General features: G+C 40.6%; 1 protein-coding gene across 35 annotated transcripts in view; it reads left to right on the top strand.

Annotated features, from left to right (window-relative positions):
- The window catches only part of ADGRL2 (adhesion G protein-coupled receptor L2), a 348,015-nt gene that overhangs the window by 304,767 nt on the left and 28,000 nt on the right, over window positions 1-15,248 (top strand). For 22 of the 35 annotated variants that reach the window (XM_083620857.1, XM_083620855.1, XM_083620856.1 and 19 more), the window contains 8 exons: window positions 1,127-1,312; window positions 2,044-2,082; window positions 6,407-6,590; window positions 8,735-8,857; window positions 9,100-9,305; window positions 10,618-10,791; window positions 11,921-12,127; window positions 13,731-13,951. In XM_083620857.1, coding sequence (XP_083476983.1) covers window positions 1,127-1,312; window positions 2,044-2,082; window positions 6,407-6,590; window positions 8,735-8,857; window positions 9,100-9,305; window positions 10,618-10,791; window positions 11,921-12,127; window positions 13,731-13,951 — 1,340 coding nt within the window. The remainder of the gene's footprint in view (window positions 1-1,126; window positions 1,313-2,043; window positions 2,083-6,406; window positions 6,591-8,734; window positions 8,858-9,099; window positions 9,306-10,617; window positions 10,792-11,920; window positions 12,128-13,730; window positions 13,952-15,248) is intronic. The other 13 variants (XM_083620869.1, XM_083620870.1, XM_083620860.1 and 10 more) reach the window with 1 other exon arrangement.

The following is a 15,248-nucleotide window of genomic DNA, read 5'->3' as shown; positions in this document are numbered from 1 at the left end:
CTGACAGCCTCCGCAACTGCTGGGGTGAAAAGCAAATAAAGATATCCTATGTTACACTCCCCACCCCACAAAAGAATCTGTGTTTCAGATGGACTGCCCTGTGCTGAAACCCAGCTCTTGGAGATTGCGGGTGGGAGGAAACATCACAAACAAACTGCCTCATTTCCCACCGCTTCCTCCAAAGAAGCACAAAGGGGGAAAAAATCTCAAATGCCTGCGGAGATTGGTGGGTTTTGCTCCCTGCAAATGCAGAGCTCTCCATGCAGCACTTTATCATCCCACCACGGGATGAATGGTGGCCATTCACTCCTGGAGAAGAAAGCGAAGGCACTTGGGAAAAGGGGGCTCATTCCTTAGCCCTGCAGATCCTGGCGATTAAGAATCAAGTCTCCTACCATTTCCGTAGCCCCATTCTGCATAGAATTTGTTGGTCACACGGAAAAGGGGTTGGAGCATTGAGAGAGTAGAATGGAATGCTTGGAATTGACATGACAGATGATAGATAGATAGATACCGTATTTTTTGCACCATAACACTCACTTTTTTCCTCCTAGAAAGTAAGGGGAAATGTCTGTGCGTGTTATGGAGCGAATGCACGCGGGTGGCGGGGGGGATCTGCTGTAGTCGTGAGCAGAGGATCCATGGTTCCCCTTCCTTCCCTCCTCCGTGGTTACAAAGCATGGATCCACATGGATCCTCAGGATTTTTGCATTGGGCTGCTCCAAACTCACTGTCAGATCACATGTCTGTGGCCACAACATGCACCACAAAAATCATATATCCACTATTTCGTTTAGAATATTTTTTTTCTTGTTTTCCTCCTGTAAAAACTACGTGCATGTTATGGTCTGGTGCGTGTTATAGAGCGAAAAATACGGTAGATAGATGATAGATCACCATCAATGCATATAGCACTTTACTAAATCTAAGCAGTGTTGCATATGATCTCTCATTTTTTGTGGGAGTAGGGCAGTTCTTGTTGTTTTTTAAGGACAAAACAACTTTGAAAGTTATATAAAAAAAGATGTAACAAAAAAATAACCCACCTTTCTATTTAGAAATAAAGCGTTCTAAGAATTAAGTGGCAGTGGGGGCATCACTAAAATAATTTAAATTGTCATTTCAGATCAGAAGTGGAGAAAATGCTGCTAGCCTTGCCAATGAACTGGCTAAACATACCAAAGGACAAATCTATGCTGGTGATGTGAGTTCTTCAGTCAGACTGATGGAACAGTTGGTGGATATTCTTGATGCTCAGCTGCAAGATCTGAAGCCTAACGAGAAGGACTCTGCTGGACGGAGTTATAACAAGGTAGATACCAACCTGAATAGCCTTCTCTGGTGTGCATTAGAGCAACCTGGCCTTGTGGCTTTCTTTCTTTTCTCTTGCAAAACATCTGCCTGTATTTTGCACTAGTCCTTTGAAGTAGGGCACATTTAGGGGTTTTTTTTTGGGGGGGGGGGGACCAACAAATTCATGGAGATGTGGATTCTGATGCTGTGTCAGAGTCCCCAAAGGCTGGTGGTACACGAGAACAGAATGTGACCGTTCCCATGTGGGCAGAAGGAATTGAACGGATAATGTGAATTATACTTTAGCAGCAGCCTGAAACAGAACAATGATTAAGGCCTCAATAAGAATCAGACCTGTTGTGTCCTTTGATCCTTTATAGCTCTCAACCTGGGGGGGGGGGGGAACAAACTGCGGCAGGGGAAAATGAATACTCTCCCCCCCCCCGTGACCTTCTTACTAACGTATTTGACGTATAATACTAACGTATTAGAAGTATTTGACATACCAAGCCATGAACTAACCTTAGTGCATTGGAATGGCCTTGTGCTTCATTCACTCCCTTAAAAACCCGCAGATTCATCTGGAAGTGGTACTTTAACACACTTTAACATTGTTAATTTTATCAGCAGATCTTATTTCCCTGGTTAGCATATAAGCGTTTGAACAATGATCAAGTAGTACTAATCCTATTACCCTTTTTTTAAAAAAATGTCTAACCTCTGATGTGTGTTTTTTGTCTTATTACCAAGCTCCAAAAGCGAGAGAAGACATGCAGGTCTTACCTTAAGGTATCTCTCCTGTGCTGTCACCTTGCTTCGTCCCTGCTTCAGTCACCTGCTGCCGCGCTTTTACCCTCCTGCTGCATGTCCCTATGTATTTCAGTCTTTGATAATTGTGCACTGTGCCTTCCCCACAGCAATTGTACAAAAAAAAGTGTTGGCTTTGCACGGGTATAATACCTTCAGAAAAAGCCAGTCGTAAATAATAAATCAATAATCGATACTTCCTTTCCTCCTCCTTTTATCAAAAAAAAAAAGCACAAAGAGCAGCCATGCAGCTTTTAACTGAATTGGAAATAAGAACAGCTTTGCTTCCTCGTGGTATTGTGCCTGTGGAAGGAAAACAAAACTGGCAATGGGCACAAATTGTTTGACATGGGAACACAGGAAGTTGCCTTATACTGAGTATAGATCCACATAGCTCAGTACTGCCTACACTGGCTGGTAGCCGCTCTCCAGGGTTTCAGACTGGGGACATTGCCAGACCGGCCTGGAAATGCTGGGGATTAAAGTCAGGACTTTTCTGCATGCAGTGCAGATGCTCTATCACAGAGCTACGGCCCTGCCCCTTGAACCTTGGTTTTGTGTTTGCAGATTTGTGTATCAAAGACTGTGTAGCCATATCTAGTGGAATCCACTAATCACTGCTGCCTCGTGACTTCCATTGGTTCAGTGGAGTTTGTGTGGCAAGAGTGTCTTATGGATTACATCCCATGCTTGTGCATGACGAAAAAACAAAACCCCCGACACATACACATGTTAAACTACCCTACATTTTATTTTATTTTTGTGCACTCTTGAATTAAGCGAGTTCTATTTTGTGTGTGTGACATCAGGGAAGCGTGCGTGTGTGCGTGTGTGTGTGGAGTTAACAAAGGCCAGCTTTGATCATTTGAGTTACAGATACAGTGCAAACTTTCCTCATATTCTCCTGGAAGCATATCCTGTTTCCCATATACCAGGAGAGGCATAAAGATACTAAGGAACTTGGAATGTCTTGCGGGTCTTATTATGTGTATTTTGTTCTGGTTAATGTCAGTTTTTCAACTGTGATGGGATGTTGGATGAAAAACGAAAGCCTGCTGCTGATTTGTTTTGAAACATGCATTCCATATGTCTTCGTAGTTTTTTCTTTTGCAATGTTACCAATTGGTATTAAAAATAGCAATTTAAAAAAAAACACTGAAGCAGCGCAGCACAGAATAAAATCAATAATAATAAAGCTTCTAAGAGATATAACGTTGTCCAACTGCTTAAGAACAACTGTGCAACTGAGAGCGGACCAGTTTATTGTTCACTCCTTTTCCTTAACCCCTTTCTCTGGAGTTACAAATCGTCCCACTCCGCGAAGGAACTAGCCGTGATGAAAGCTATTACATCTGCAGAAATGCCAATTATGGTTGGAGCTTACCAGAACTTAATGCAGAATTAAACCATGGTTTCACATCCGGGGTTAACAGGGATCCCAGTTAGTCCTAGCTGCAGACATAATATTTAACTATGGGGTATGCATCTTACCAAAGGCCGGAAAAAGGTCCCGCACAATCCCTTGGCTGGCTGTTGATTGCTTAACCATGGAACATGTTACATCTGCTCTCAGCCCAGATGACATTTTGCCCTCTGTTTTACATTCAGCTGCTGATAAAACTTTGGGGAGACTGAAGTGTGTTCAGTTGCATCAAGCGGTTTTGCAAGAAAAGGAGAGTAGGGGGCGGGGGAAAACCACATGTATCTTAAATTATACCATGATAACTGTTCTCTTTTAAAGCCAGTGAGTGGGGACGCAAAGCAAAGTCTGCTGAATTGGGTTGATTTCTTTTTTACAGTTGCATTTGCAGTTCACCTTTGAAGATAAATGTCATTGGGTAAAATGTAATAACCGTGCGTGTGCTTGCTACTGAAAATGTTTTGTCACTGTGATGGCAAGAATCTAGGGTTACGAGCTGGTCTTAAGTGAGGCGTTAATTCCCAATGATTTATTTGAATGAGGAGGTTGAGCACAGGCATAAATATTCTTCACTGAAATCAATGGGGTCTCAAGCCTCCTTCAAATTTTACTCTTGTAAAGGGGCAATATGAGTAGAAAGGGGCTCCTTCAGGCACCACTCCTGCCATCCATGTATAAGTGTGGATGTCTGAGGTGGGGGAAGCCTTTGCACATAGATGTCCGGACACATAGGCTTCCAGTACCCAGAGAAGCCTACATTTGTAGGCTACCCCACATCAGAAGTCTATGCTAATGGCTGGGCACGTGTACATCTGCTACACGACCCCCTCCACCCTTGTGATTATTGTTGCTACATTTATATACCATCCATGAATTCAGTTCTCTAGTGGTTGGTATTCAACTATGTTGTACTCAGAGTACTCCTGTTGCAATTAACTTAGCCATGTTCATTACTTTCCACGTGCCTACTCTGAGTAAAACTTAATTTAATACAACTCATAGTTTAAACACACACACAAAATCCAATTATACAAATACAGCTTAGCACGTAAAACCATCCCAAAGCCAGCACAAACACAGCAGCACAAAATCAGTTTTAAACTGGCAAGGGGAAAACATTTATGTTAGCAATTTATAGGCAGCTTAATGTAAAAAAAAAAAAAACCCCTCTCTAAGCAATTTACGAAGTTTTTTTTTGTTTGTTTTTTTAAACCAATCCATAAAACTGTAAGGCTAGAATACAAATACGATGAAAATACATGTTGTCACTAAAAATCCATAATCGGAATACTAAAACAAAATACTGAGGAGTGCATGGGGGGCAGATTAACAGCCCAAGCAAATATCTAAGCTTTTGATGGGCATTTAAAACACGTCAGGGTTGACATCTCCCGGATTGTGTGGGAGAGGAGGCAAGGCATTGAGCATATTAAAAGATGTGCATGTCCTGGAAGAATATAAATGTCTACACTTGACACAATGCAGGGGGGCACCAGGCAAGCCTCTCTGATTAGAATGTTCTGTGTATGGGACACCACTACCAAAAAGACCTTGCTACCTTTGGACTGTGGCATTATGGCCTGGGAATTTATTCTAACTCTCCACCTCCCTCCCCAGCCACCTTTGACAAGAAATAGTGTCATTAAAGAGCTGACTATTTTAATGTGACTGAAGAAAAGCAGCCAGTCAGACAACATTAAAAATATAAGGAGTGAATTGGGCTAATGGATGCATGCAGCCATCAGGACGCGTATATACACACAACATGAACTGCAGCACAGCCTTAATTTCTCGCTGAGATCATTTTTAGTAGGTCTCAAATGAGCTTCCCAGTTTGGCTAAGACTAATAAAAACCTCTTAAAATTACAAATCGAAAGCCGGCTGATGCTATGCAAATGAAGCAAGTCCTCACTTCGCGACAGAGGATTCATTTGTAACTCAGATCAGAGGCTCCGATCCGTATTTCTTGGTGACTAATGAATATGGCCTCTGCAGACCAATTTCTGTTCCACTCTATTTAATGGCTGAAGCAGTATCAGTGTGAGCAGTTTGACTCTTCTATTTCCCATTAGAGAAGAGGGGAAGAAAATCCTTTCATTCCACTCCAAAGTATCTCCCACCTGCCATTGTAGAGACTCACAATTCAGACAGAAAGAGGATATTAAGATGGATTAGGCTAATTAATTTTGCTCCTGACAATAGATAGTCCTGACCCAACTTTTTTCTATCCATTCAGGCGTAGAGCAGTGTTCTGGGCGCGACATTTTTTTATTTGTGTGACGCGCCCTGTTTGCATTTCCATTTGTTTTCGAAATCAGCCAAATCATATGCAGATATAGATATATGCGCCTAATGACACATTGTAACTAGGTAAATGGGACATGGTGATTCAGCAATCACCCACATTACACATTAACGTAAGAGTCTCCCTTCAATTGACGAATATCGTGTTTTCACTAAAGATCCTTTAAAAAACCCTCCTTAATTGCATATTATTTTGTGAGCATCTTAATGTGAGTGTAAGTATGTGAGATCAGGCCGCTACTGATCATTCTTCAGTTCTGAATAAATGGGGAAATCCTCTGCTTAACGTGCACATCGGAGCCCAGTATAGCTCTAGCCTGGCTGGAGGAACTTTAAAATTAAAGCCATGAGCGTTCCCTTTTTATATGCTTCAGTATGCTAATAATATTCTTTTTCGCTGCTGCTCCAAGGCTTCTTATATCAATGCGCTTTGTTATACGGGGAAAGCGGTAGCCTTTTGGTCTTTAAATCACCGCAAATCATGTTGACAGTTAAATATTGTAATTATCATCAGATCATGTTAGGGACTCTCTCCTGTTGCCTTAAGGCAGTAAGGCCTAATATTTTTCTACTGAATGCAGGCTATTGTTGACACGGTGGACAACCTGCTTAGGACCCAAGCGCTAGACTCCTGGAGAGATATGAATTCCTCTGAACGAGCACATGCTGCAACCATGTTACTTGATACCCTGGAAGAAGGGGCCTTTGTCTTGGCTGACAACCTCTTAGAACCAACAAGGGTCGCAATGCCTACAGATCACATCGGTAAGTGAATACGTCTTGAAACGCTTGGCATCACACCGTGGGAAGAGTCCACCAAACCTAGTGGTTTGGGATGTCCATATATTCCACATTAGATGGAACAGTATAATTTGCCCAATTAGAAATATATTACGTGAAAATAATACAGAAACCCCTGCATTTTAAAAATGGAAAACCATTATATTATATTATATGTTCTAGTTATAGAACAGATAGCGACTAAGATTGTAACCCCGAAAATTCCTAGTTCGATTATTTTTGGCTAACAAAATTAAGTCAAAGGACTTAGGCAAATAACCATTATCTTATTCTCATCCGAATTATGGAGCTAATAATGTTGGGCTACTTCTGAAGGAATATTGTAAATATTTCTGGATAAAATGTGTATGTAGCGCTTTGAACACTTTGAAAATGTGCTACATAAATGATAGAAAATACATACATATTTTTCAGTCCTCGTGGTAGAAACTCTTTCTCCTTTATACATAATCGGTTCCTAATGAATGTAGATTACTTTCAGGGAGAGCGCATTGCCAACTTTGGGCACATAGCACATAGACTAAATGTTTGCATTAAACACAACTGCCTTCAGGTGAAAGTGTGTTCAGTGAGCCACGTCTCCCACAATACAAAATAGCCATGCTTCGCAGATTGCAAAATAGCTACCGACACTTTGAGCATAATTTATCATTTAAATGCTGGCAGGGAAATGAAACTATTATGTATTAGGGACATACAGGTATATCTTGTTGTGGTTAAGAAGGTTGTTGTGTATAGATGTAAAATGCCATTCTCCTTGCGCCCTTGAGGCTTATACCAGTCTACATATTAGGAGGTAGAGCACACATATGTCACAGACATTTCGAGGCTAGACCTTAAAATGGAAGAACTAATTTATGAATGGGAGAATGTCAGGTACATGGATTTGTGAATGAGGTGGTGCATGTTTTTGTTGCTAAAGGTGGAAGCAGAGTTTGCAGATGATCAGCTGTGGAATGCTAAGGATGTCTACTCCAAAGTAAATTCATCTAGGTTAAGTGGGCCTTTTGCTGCAAAGCAAATCCCCTTTGTACCAGGCCTGGTGGGCTGGGGAGATGGATTGGCTGGAGGTGCCCCGCCACGCAGCCATCGCACTGACAGCCACTATCAGCCTGCAGAGTGAGGTCAGCATGTAGAGTCTCCCCCACAATGGGCAGAAGTACCACCAGTGGAAGCCATGTTCCAGGAAAGAGGAGGTGCTGAGCTGGACCTCTTCACTTGCTGGCATTGGTCCTGAGCTTGGCTGGATCACTGCATTACCTCCAGGCTGCTGCAGCAACCTGCTTTCCCCCTCCTCCAGCCATCTCCCCTGGTCGGTGTGAGAGTTGTGGATGCAGCGGTGGGTTCCACCATTCCGTCACACCCTGACCCGGCCCAACTAGTTGCTATCTAGTAATCATATTTCTTTCATATTTAGTTTATCTATTTACATTTATAAATATATACCCATTTTTTTTCTAGAAAAATAGCTGCTGGTACTCACCCTGCTACAGTTTTTAACAAGAACAAAAGAGTGCCGTTACTTCATACTCTTGAGTAACCCCTGAAAAAAAACACTGACCATATCCTACCTTTCCCTAGAGTCGTGCCCATTGTTATTACCTCCAGCACCCCTTTAATTTAAGTAGGTTAGGCTAAAATACAATGACTGAGCCATGGTCACCCTACAGAGATTTAAGCCTGGATGCCCCCAGTCCCATTCTGACAGTTTTAATGATCTACTCCTCTGGCTTCCTGTTGCTGAGAGATTAGGCATAGCAATAGCAAGTAGGACACAATCACTAAAAATTCATGCATCATGGCTGTTTTGGTCTCCAAAAGTTAAGCATTTCTTCCAACTAAGAACTCTTGGGACTTTTGAAGTGATCTCTCTTAGGCTCACATTAAAACCAGGTTGGCTGTCATGTTCTTTGAACTGGCGTGCTGTTACTTTTGTGCATCTGCACTCGGGTTTGATTAAAATTTAAAGGAAAACGACTCCAATGCTACCGGTATGCATCTGTCATGTACAAGCAAGAAAATAAGCATCCCGAAAGGAAAAAAGGAAAACATCAGCCAAATCTGACCACAGAAAACAAAAACCTTCTTCTTGCTTTTTGTCTACCTAGTCTTGGAAGTTGCAGTGCTGAGTACAGAAGGACAGGTGCAGGACTTGAAATTCCCCCAGGGCAACGCGGGAGGCAATTCTATCCAGCTCTCTTCGAACACTGTGAAGCAGAACAGCAGAAGCGGTATGTCTTTTGCAAACCATTTATTTTTCAGCTGTAGCAACTTAATTTCGGAAGGGTTTGCTGTGTTATAATAATACACCCTCAGCAACATTAAAAATAGCCAGTCGATAGCTCTCATTTGTAAATAACATTAGGCTGCCATTTTTCTTTCTTTCTTTCTTTTTTACTCAAATCAATCTTTCTAGGCTATGAAAAACATGCCATGTTATTTAAAGTGACTATAATAGCTTTTTTTTTCACAGGGTTAGCAAAGCTGGTTTTCATAATTTACAAAAGCTTGGGCCAGTTCCTCAGTACAGAAAATGCAACCATCAAACTGGGAGGAGAGTTTGCTGGCAGGAACAGTACCATCGCTGTGAACTCTGACGTCATTGCGGCCTCCATCAACAAGGAGTCCAGTCGCGTGTACTTGACAGACCCTGTTCTTTTCACCCTGGCACACATTGATGTGAGTTATGGTAATGAATTAATGGGAAGGTCATAAAATCAGCAAGAGCAAAGAGCAAAGAAGGGACGGGGGTGGATCTTTCAATTTGAATTTTAAATGTCGGACTAGGTCAGAGGCACAGGTTTGTTTAAGTCTACGAACATAAAATTAAATGAGCCTGGTTCAGTGATTATTAGAACTTAAGTGTATTCTTAATGAAAGCTAATTCGGTAATCAACATGAAAATGTAAATGGCTCTAATTTGTTCCTAAGTGAAAATTAACTCTTACCTTAGCAGCAGGACAGAAAAACACCAGCTCTTATGATTTTGCTTCCTTAATGCAGCAAAATTTTAATGGAACTTTGAGCATTTTGCTTTAATTCCATTCTGTCTGCTGGAGCCCATTCACTAATCGTTCAGATAGGTTTTAGTCAACGAGGGAATCTGGTGCTGTTTTCTGCATTCCGCTTGACACTAGGTTTAACTTCTCTGTGCTTGAACTAGTCAGGTGTTAGTATTCCGACTAAACATCAGGAAGAACTTTTTGACAACAAGAACTGCTCAACAGTGGAACAGACTCTTTGGAGTTGTTATTTTTAGCAGAGGTTAGATGTCCATCTGTCATGTATGATCTAGTTGAGATTCCTGTATTGCAGGGGTTTGGATTAGATGATCCTCAGGATCCCTTCCAATGCTACGATTTTATTTTCCCAGCTGAGATTTTTCCATTTACCAAAAGAGAAGACTCTTAAAAAAAGAAAGGAAAAATCCCCTATCTAGGTGTTTTTCCCCAGACCAGTTTTTCGGTTCAGTTTAATCTGAATTATTATGTCTAGTGATCCTTTAGACTTGATGGAAATTGAGAAAAGGAAAGTGAATTCGTTAGTAAATCCTCAATTATTCAAGAAGCCCTTTAGAGAAACTTCATGTATCTACTGCTGGAGGATCGGCAGAAATGGCCACAAGTGCACAGTATGAACATTGAACAGCAAGTAGGAAACTGATTGATTAAAATTAGATCTATAGTAATGTGGATTGCACTTTGGCATATTTTAAACTATTAGACCCACTTTATAACTAGGTGGTAGGCTTGTTCAACATGTTCTTGTCGGGTTTGCTAATGCTGGGTACAATCCACCACAGTCTATCCTAGGTCACCTTAATCGCTGTTTAATGGTGTATGAACCTATGCCCCTTATTCAATTGTGCTCCAAAACAGCAAACCTCAAAAATGTGGAGAATGTAATCCAAATTGTATTCTATGCCCATTGCGCTATACTTGTCATTTCTGGGTTTACAGTTCTAATTTTCTTTCATCCTGCTGTTTTGCAGACCAAGAATTATTTCAATGCAAATTGTTCCTTCTGGAACTACTCTGAACGGACTATGATGGGCTACTGGTCAACTCAAGGATGCAAGCTGATTGACACAAATAAAACGCATACCACGTGTGCATGTAGCCACCTAACCAATTTTGCAATCCTCATGGCACATAGGGGAATTGCGGTAAGGAACAATGCCTTTAATCGGCAACCAAATGACATTTAGAAAACCCACTTTAACTTTTCTATGTTTGAACTATCTATACAGTCGGATGTTAGTATAATTTCAGGATCCTTCTGGACATCTCATTTCACAGTATTCCAAATATGACCTTTGTGTTCCATAGGTTCAGATGTAAAATGAAGAAAAAGAATGTGTCTGTTCAGCTCCTTATATTTACTGTTGAATGCCATTTCATTAAAGGAGCTCAAATATACAGTCATCCCCTATCATTATATACCAATATTTTCTGCTTTCTGGCAGTTTTAAGTTCTCCGACCCTAGATCACCAGACTCTTGCTTTCTCAAAGCATTTTGTAGATTTCTGATAGGATTGCAGTTAAGACTGATTACTTGAAAACCCTGCAAATTCACATTGGGACTGGTTAACTGTTGACAAAGGGATGGATATTTATACCTTTCAAAAGCATACTTAAAAGGGAAGGGTGTATTCTTCTCTGCATTCTCTAGACCCAGGTAATAGGTATCTGGATGGCATCAGTTCTGAGGGAAAATCAAAAACTACCAAGAACTATAAAATACAAGTTCTTCTTTATGCTACTGAGCTACAGAGCCATGGAAATGATACTAAAGGATGCATGTTAATTTTCTCTTACCTGGCCATGAGTTGCATCATTGGCCAAGGAGCCTGACAGCATCTCCTACTCTAACTGAATCACACAGTGAGAGTTATTCATCCATTCCATTTATGGAACATATGGCTTTTACTGAAGATCTCTAGTTTCCTTAAATTTCCTTTAATGACCTGAACAATGCTTTATTTGTGCATTCAATATAGAAATTATGTTTTCCCTCCCCTGCCCTCCTTCCGAAACATCCCTTAGACTTCAAATGTGGCATGTTATTGGAAATTATAATTATTATTATTAATAATAATAATAATAATAATAATAATAATAATAATATTTTCAAAATTAGTTCATCTCCAGTGTTTATCTCTGTAACTCCCAATGGCTGTTGTGCTGTCCTTTGAACAAAGTTGGAATTTCTAAGTGTCAGCAACAAACATGGTATTTTAGTTTTGTATTGATCAGTGACCACACTAATTTTCTTTACTCTTCATCATTTCCAGTACAATGGAATGCATGGCTTACTCCTCACTGTCATCACCTGGGTAGGGATTGTCATTTCCCTTGTCTGCCTGGCAATTTGCATCTTCACTTTCTGTTTCTTCCGCGGCCTTCAAAGTGACCGAAACACAATTCACAAGAACCTTTGCATCAACCTCCTCATTGCAGAATTTATTTTCCTAATAGGCATCGATAAGACAGAGTACAAGGTAAGCCCTCTATATTTAACACACATCTGAAGATACCTCACTGAAAGTAATGGTAGCAGTAAAGTATTTGATGGCCAAAAGAAGTTTCTCAGTTGTCTGCTTTTTTGATGCAACCTTTAGCCACTTTCCCCATGGACGGGCAGGTTACTCAGGAAATAATGGCAGGCAGAGAAAAGCTTGAACAGCTAATGCCTGAAACTTCTTATTTAGATGCAAAGATGGAACTATCTCATTCAGCTCTGGAGCGTTAAGATTTTTAAAAATGTGATGCAGAAGCCCTCATTTTGCATAGAAGATTGAGTTTACCACTATATATGGCTTAGAATTTACTACGCCACAAAGACTTACACCAGTTTAGATTAAACAACAAAAAATATTGATGCCATAGAAGGTGCAGGAGGGTCCGCTGGCACCCACAGGTGTTGCATTGGCAACCTCTGATGTAGAGAAAGCAAGAAAACATGCCTGTTCAATGTCGTTAAGTTGGGAACCAGTAGAAGCTTAATAAGCCTGTCAGAGAGTTTCTTGTCAGGTATTGTTTAGCATTTAAGCCACCTATTGACCAACAAGATTTTCCTTCAATATTGTGTGTGTATTAGGGAGGGAGGGAGATCATAAGTGTACAAGCGATGACAATTCAGATTGATGTATGGTAGTTTCTGTTATTTATGATCATTGTTCAAGATCATTTATTGTAATCCAGTGAAACAGATTCTGCAGCTCCATTGGGACAAATGGAACTAAGGAAACAGTTAAATGCTTAACTCCCCATTGGCTGCAGTGGGTTCTTAGATAAACCTGCCTCTTGTCCAGTAGGTGTACCTAGCGCCCCCAGATACAGGAGAATGTTACACAGAAATAATACATTCCTATCCTTAAGAGATAGAAAGCTATGGAATTCTTTTCCTTTGTGTGTCTTCATTTCTCATTTCAGATTAGCCTTTTCCTAAATCTCAAGGCATGAGGCTGAACCCATGGTTTTTCTAAAATAAGCTGCCCTTAGAATTGAGTCAGTCGGTAGGATTTTGTTCTGCACTCATCTACAGAGTGTGGCTAGTGATATGATAGCAGATCTTCCTAAAAATAGAAAAAGCAACGATATTTGATATTTAAAGGGAAATGGAATATTCTGACAGAGGCATAAGAATTTTCAACAGAAGGTATAAATAATACATCTAGTAGCTGGGGCTCTTTATCTTCCTGTACCAAATCATCTGCAATATAAGCCTTACAGCAGAGTGTTAACATTGCGCTACCAAAAATTAATGGACTGCTTGCCACACTTGATATTCCATTGCGTCAAAGAATGCTAATAGGCACATACTTTCCATATCTTAACTCACAGAGTGCAAGAGAGTAGAAGCTGCAGCTACTGGGAACACAATACAGTTTTCAGTAGTTATGAATATGAAGTTTTATGTTTGGGGGGCAGTGTGTGTGTGTGTGTATTGGGGGGGGGGTTCAATTACTGCATATACAGTATGCTGCCATTACAAACCAAGCTGTTAACATCCACATTATTTCGTTTTCTGAATACATCAGATGAAGTGGGAAGGTTGAAAAGTGTTGCACCTTGCATTTGATTGTTTCTTTTTCTTTGCAGATTGCATGCCCAATATTTGCAGGCCTCTTACACTTTTTCTTCCTGGCAGCCTTTGCCTGGATGTGCCTAGAAGGGGTGCAGCTCTATCTCATGTTAGTAGAAGTATTTGAAAGTGAATATTCTAGGAAGAAGTACTACTATGTTGCTGGCTACCTCTTTCCTGCCACTGTTGTTGGTGTCTCGGCAGCTATCGACTACTCCAGCTATGGAGCGCAAAATGCGTAAGTAATTGCTAGTGACCTGAGTGTTTCAGGCAATTTTTTGATTTTTTTTAAGCGTGTTAGCTGTCAGAGCCCCCGACAGACTAAAATAGCACCAGAAAGCTTTATTGGTACGAGAATGGCAAGGCTGTGTGCAAATTCCAATCAGGTCTTTTGTAATTTTCTAGGTTCAGAGAATTTGTACCCTGGAGAGGCAAGATTCTAAATTACCACCTTTCTTTTTAACACAAAAGACTGACCCGAAACAAATTGGGAGAAAAAGTAAATAACTTTTAGGGCCTCCAATGAATATTAAGTAAAATAAAACAAAATAAAATTCTACTTTACTTAAAAGTATCTGGTTTGCTTTAACCCCCCTGCCCTAGTTTTAAGCTAACACTTCATTAGATTTCTTTGTTCAGCATGCTTTCTAGCCAGTTCTCTTTCTGGAGAATGATAGTGCAGTGTTTCCGGCCCAGTGGTTCACTTTGATAATATTTATCGGGAAAGAATCGGATTAAAATTAGCCCACTGTTTTCTATTTATAAAAAGTAGGGATATTTATACAAAGTGACAGAAGGTAGACCCCCCAAAATAATAATATTTCTGAGGGTTATGTTGCTAGAGCCATAAATGTGCCTTCCAATAGAGCTTACTATGTCCTTTGATGAAATTAGTTACAGTATGGGCAGATACTGTTGGAATACAAGCAAGCTGCTTGATTCTGCTGTTGATGAAAGACAAACGAAAGCGATTCCGTAGGGAACTGTGCTATATGAAAAGTGAATCAGTAAGTGAAGTGAGTCCCGATAAACTGATGCCTAATTTAGTTTAATCCTGTTTGGGTTTTTTTGTTTTAACTATTAAATTTGCAGCAGCGGGGCTGAGGCATTTTGTTTGCATTATGCTGCTCTGCAGAAGAAGAAAAAATATGACATTTAATCATTTTCTGAGTTGGCGTTCCTTGGGGATAGTCAAGTGATGGACAGCTGAAAGCATGTTTTAAATGCACGAAGAAAAGCTGTGTGGGGAGAGGGGGGCCCACATCTATACTTTTGCCTGGGTTCACGGCCTATATCAAATACTAACCCAAAAGGAAGCAGAGTTGCTTAATCAAATACCAGGCTTTTTGTGGTTGCCCTGTACTTCCAGGTACCCCTTTGGGTTGATTAGCTGTACCATACAGGGCATCTTCTTAATGCTTGATGCTTTTCAACTTGTTGGTTGACCCCATTCTAAGGTGAGCTGTACCAGTGGCAACATCACTATTTTTTTTTTGGTTACATTTCATTGAAAAGAAGTGGGGGGGAGGGGAAAA

Source organism: Podarcis filfolensis, assembly GCF_964270895.1.
Source record: "Podarcis filfolensis genome assembly, chromosome: 6".
Classification (NCBI taxonomy): domain Eukaryota; kingdom Metazoa; phylum Chordata; class Lepidosauria; order Squamata; family Lacertidae; genus Podarcis; species Podarcis filfolensis.
Note: the sequence above shows the minus strand (reverse complement) of the source record. Positions and strands in the feature narration are given on the sequence as shown.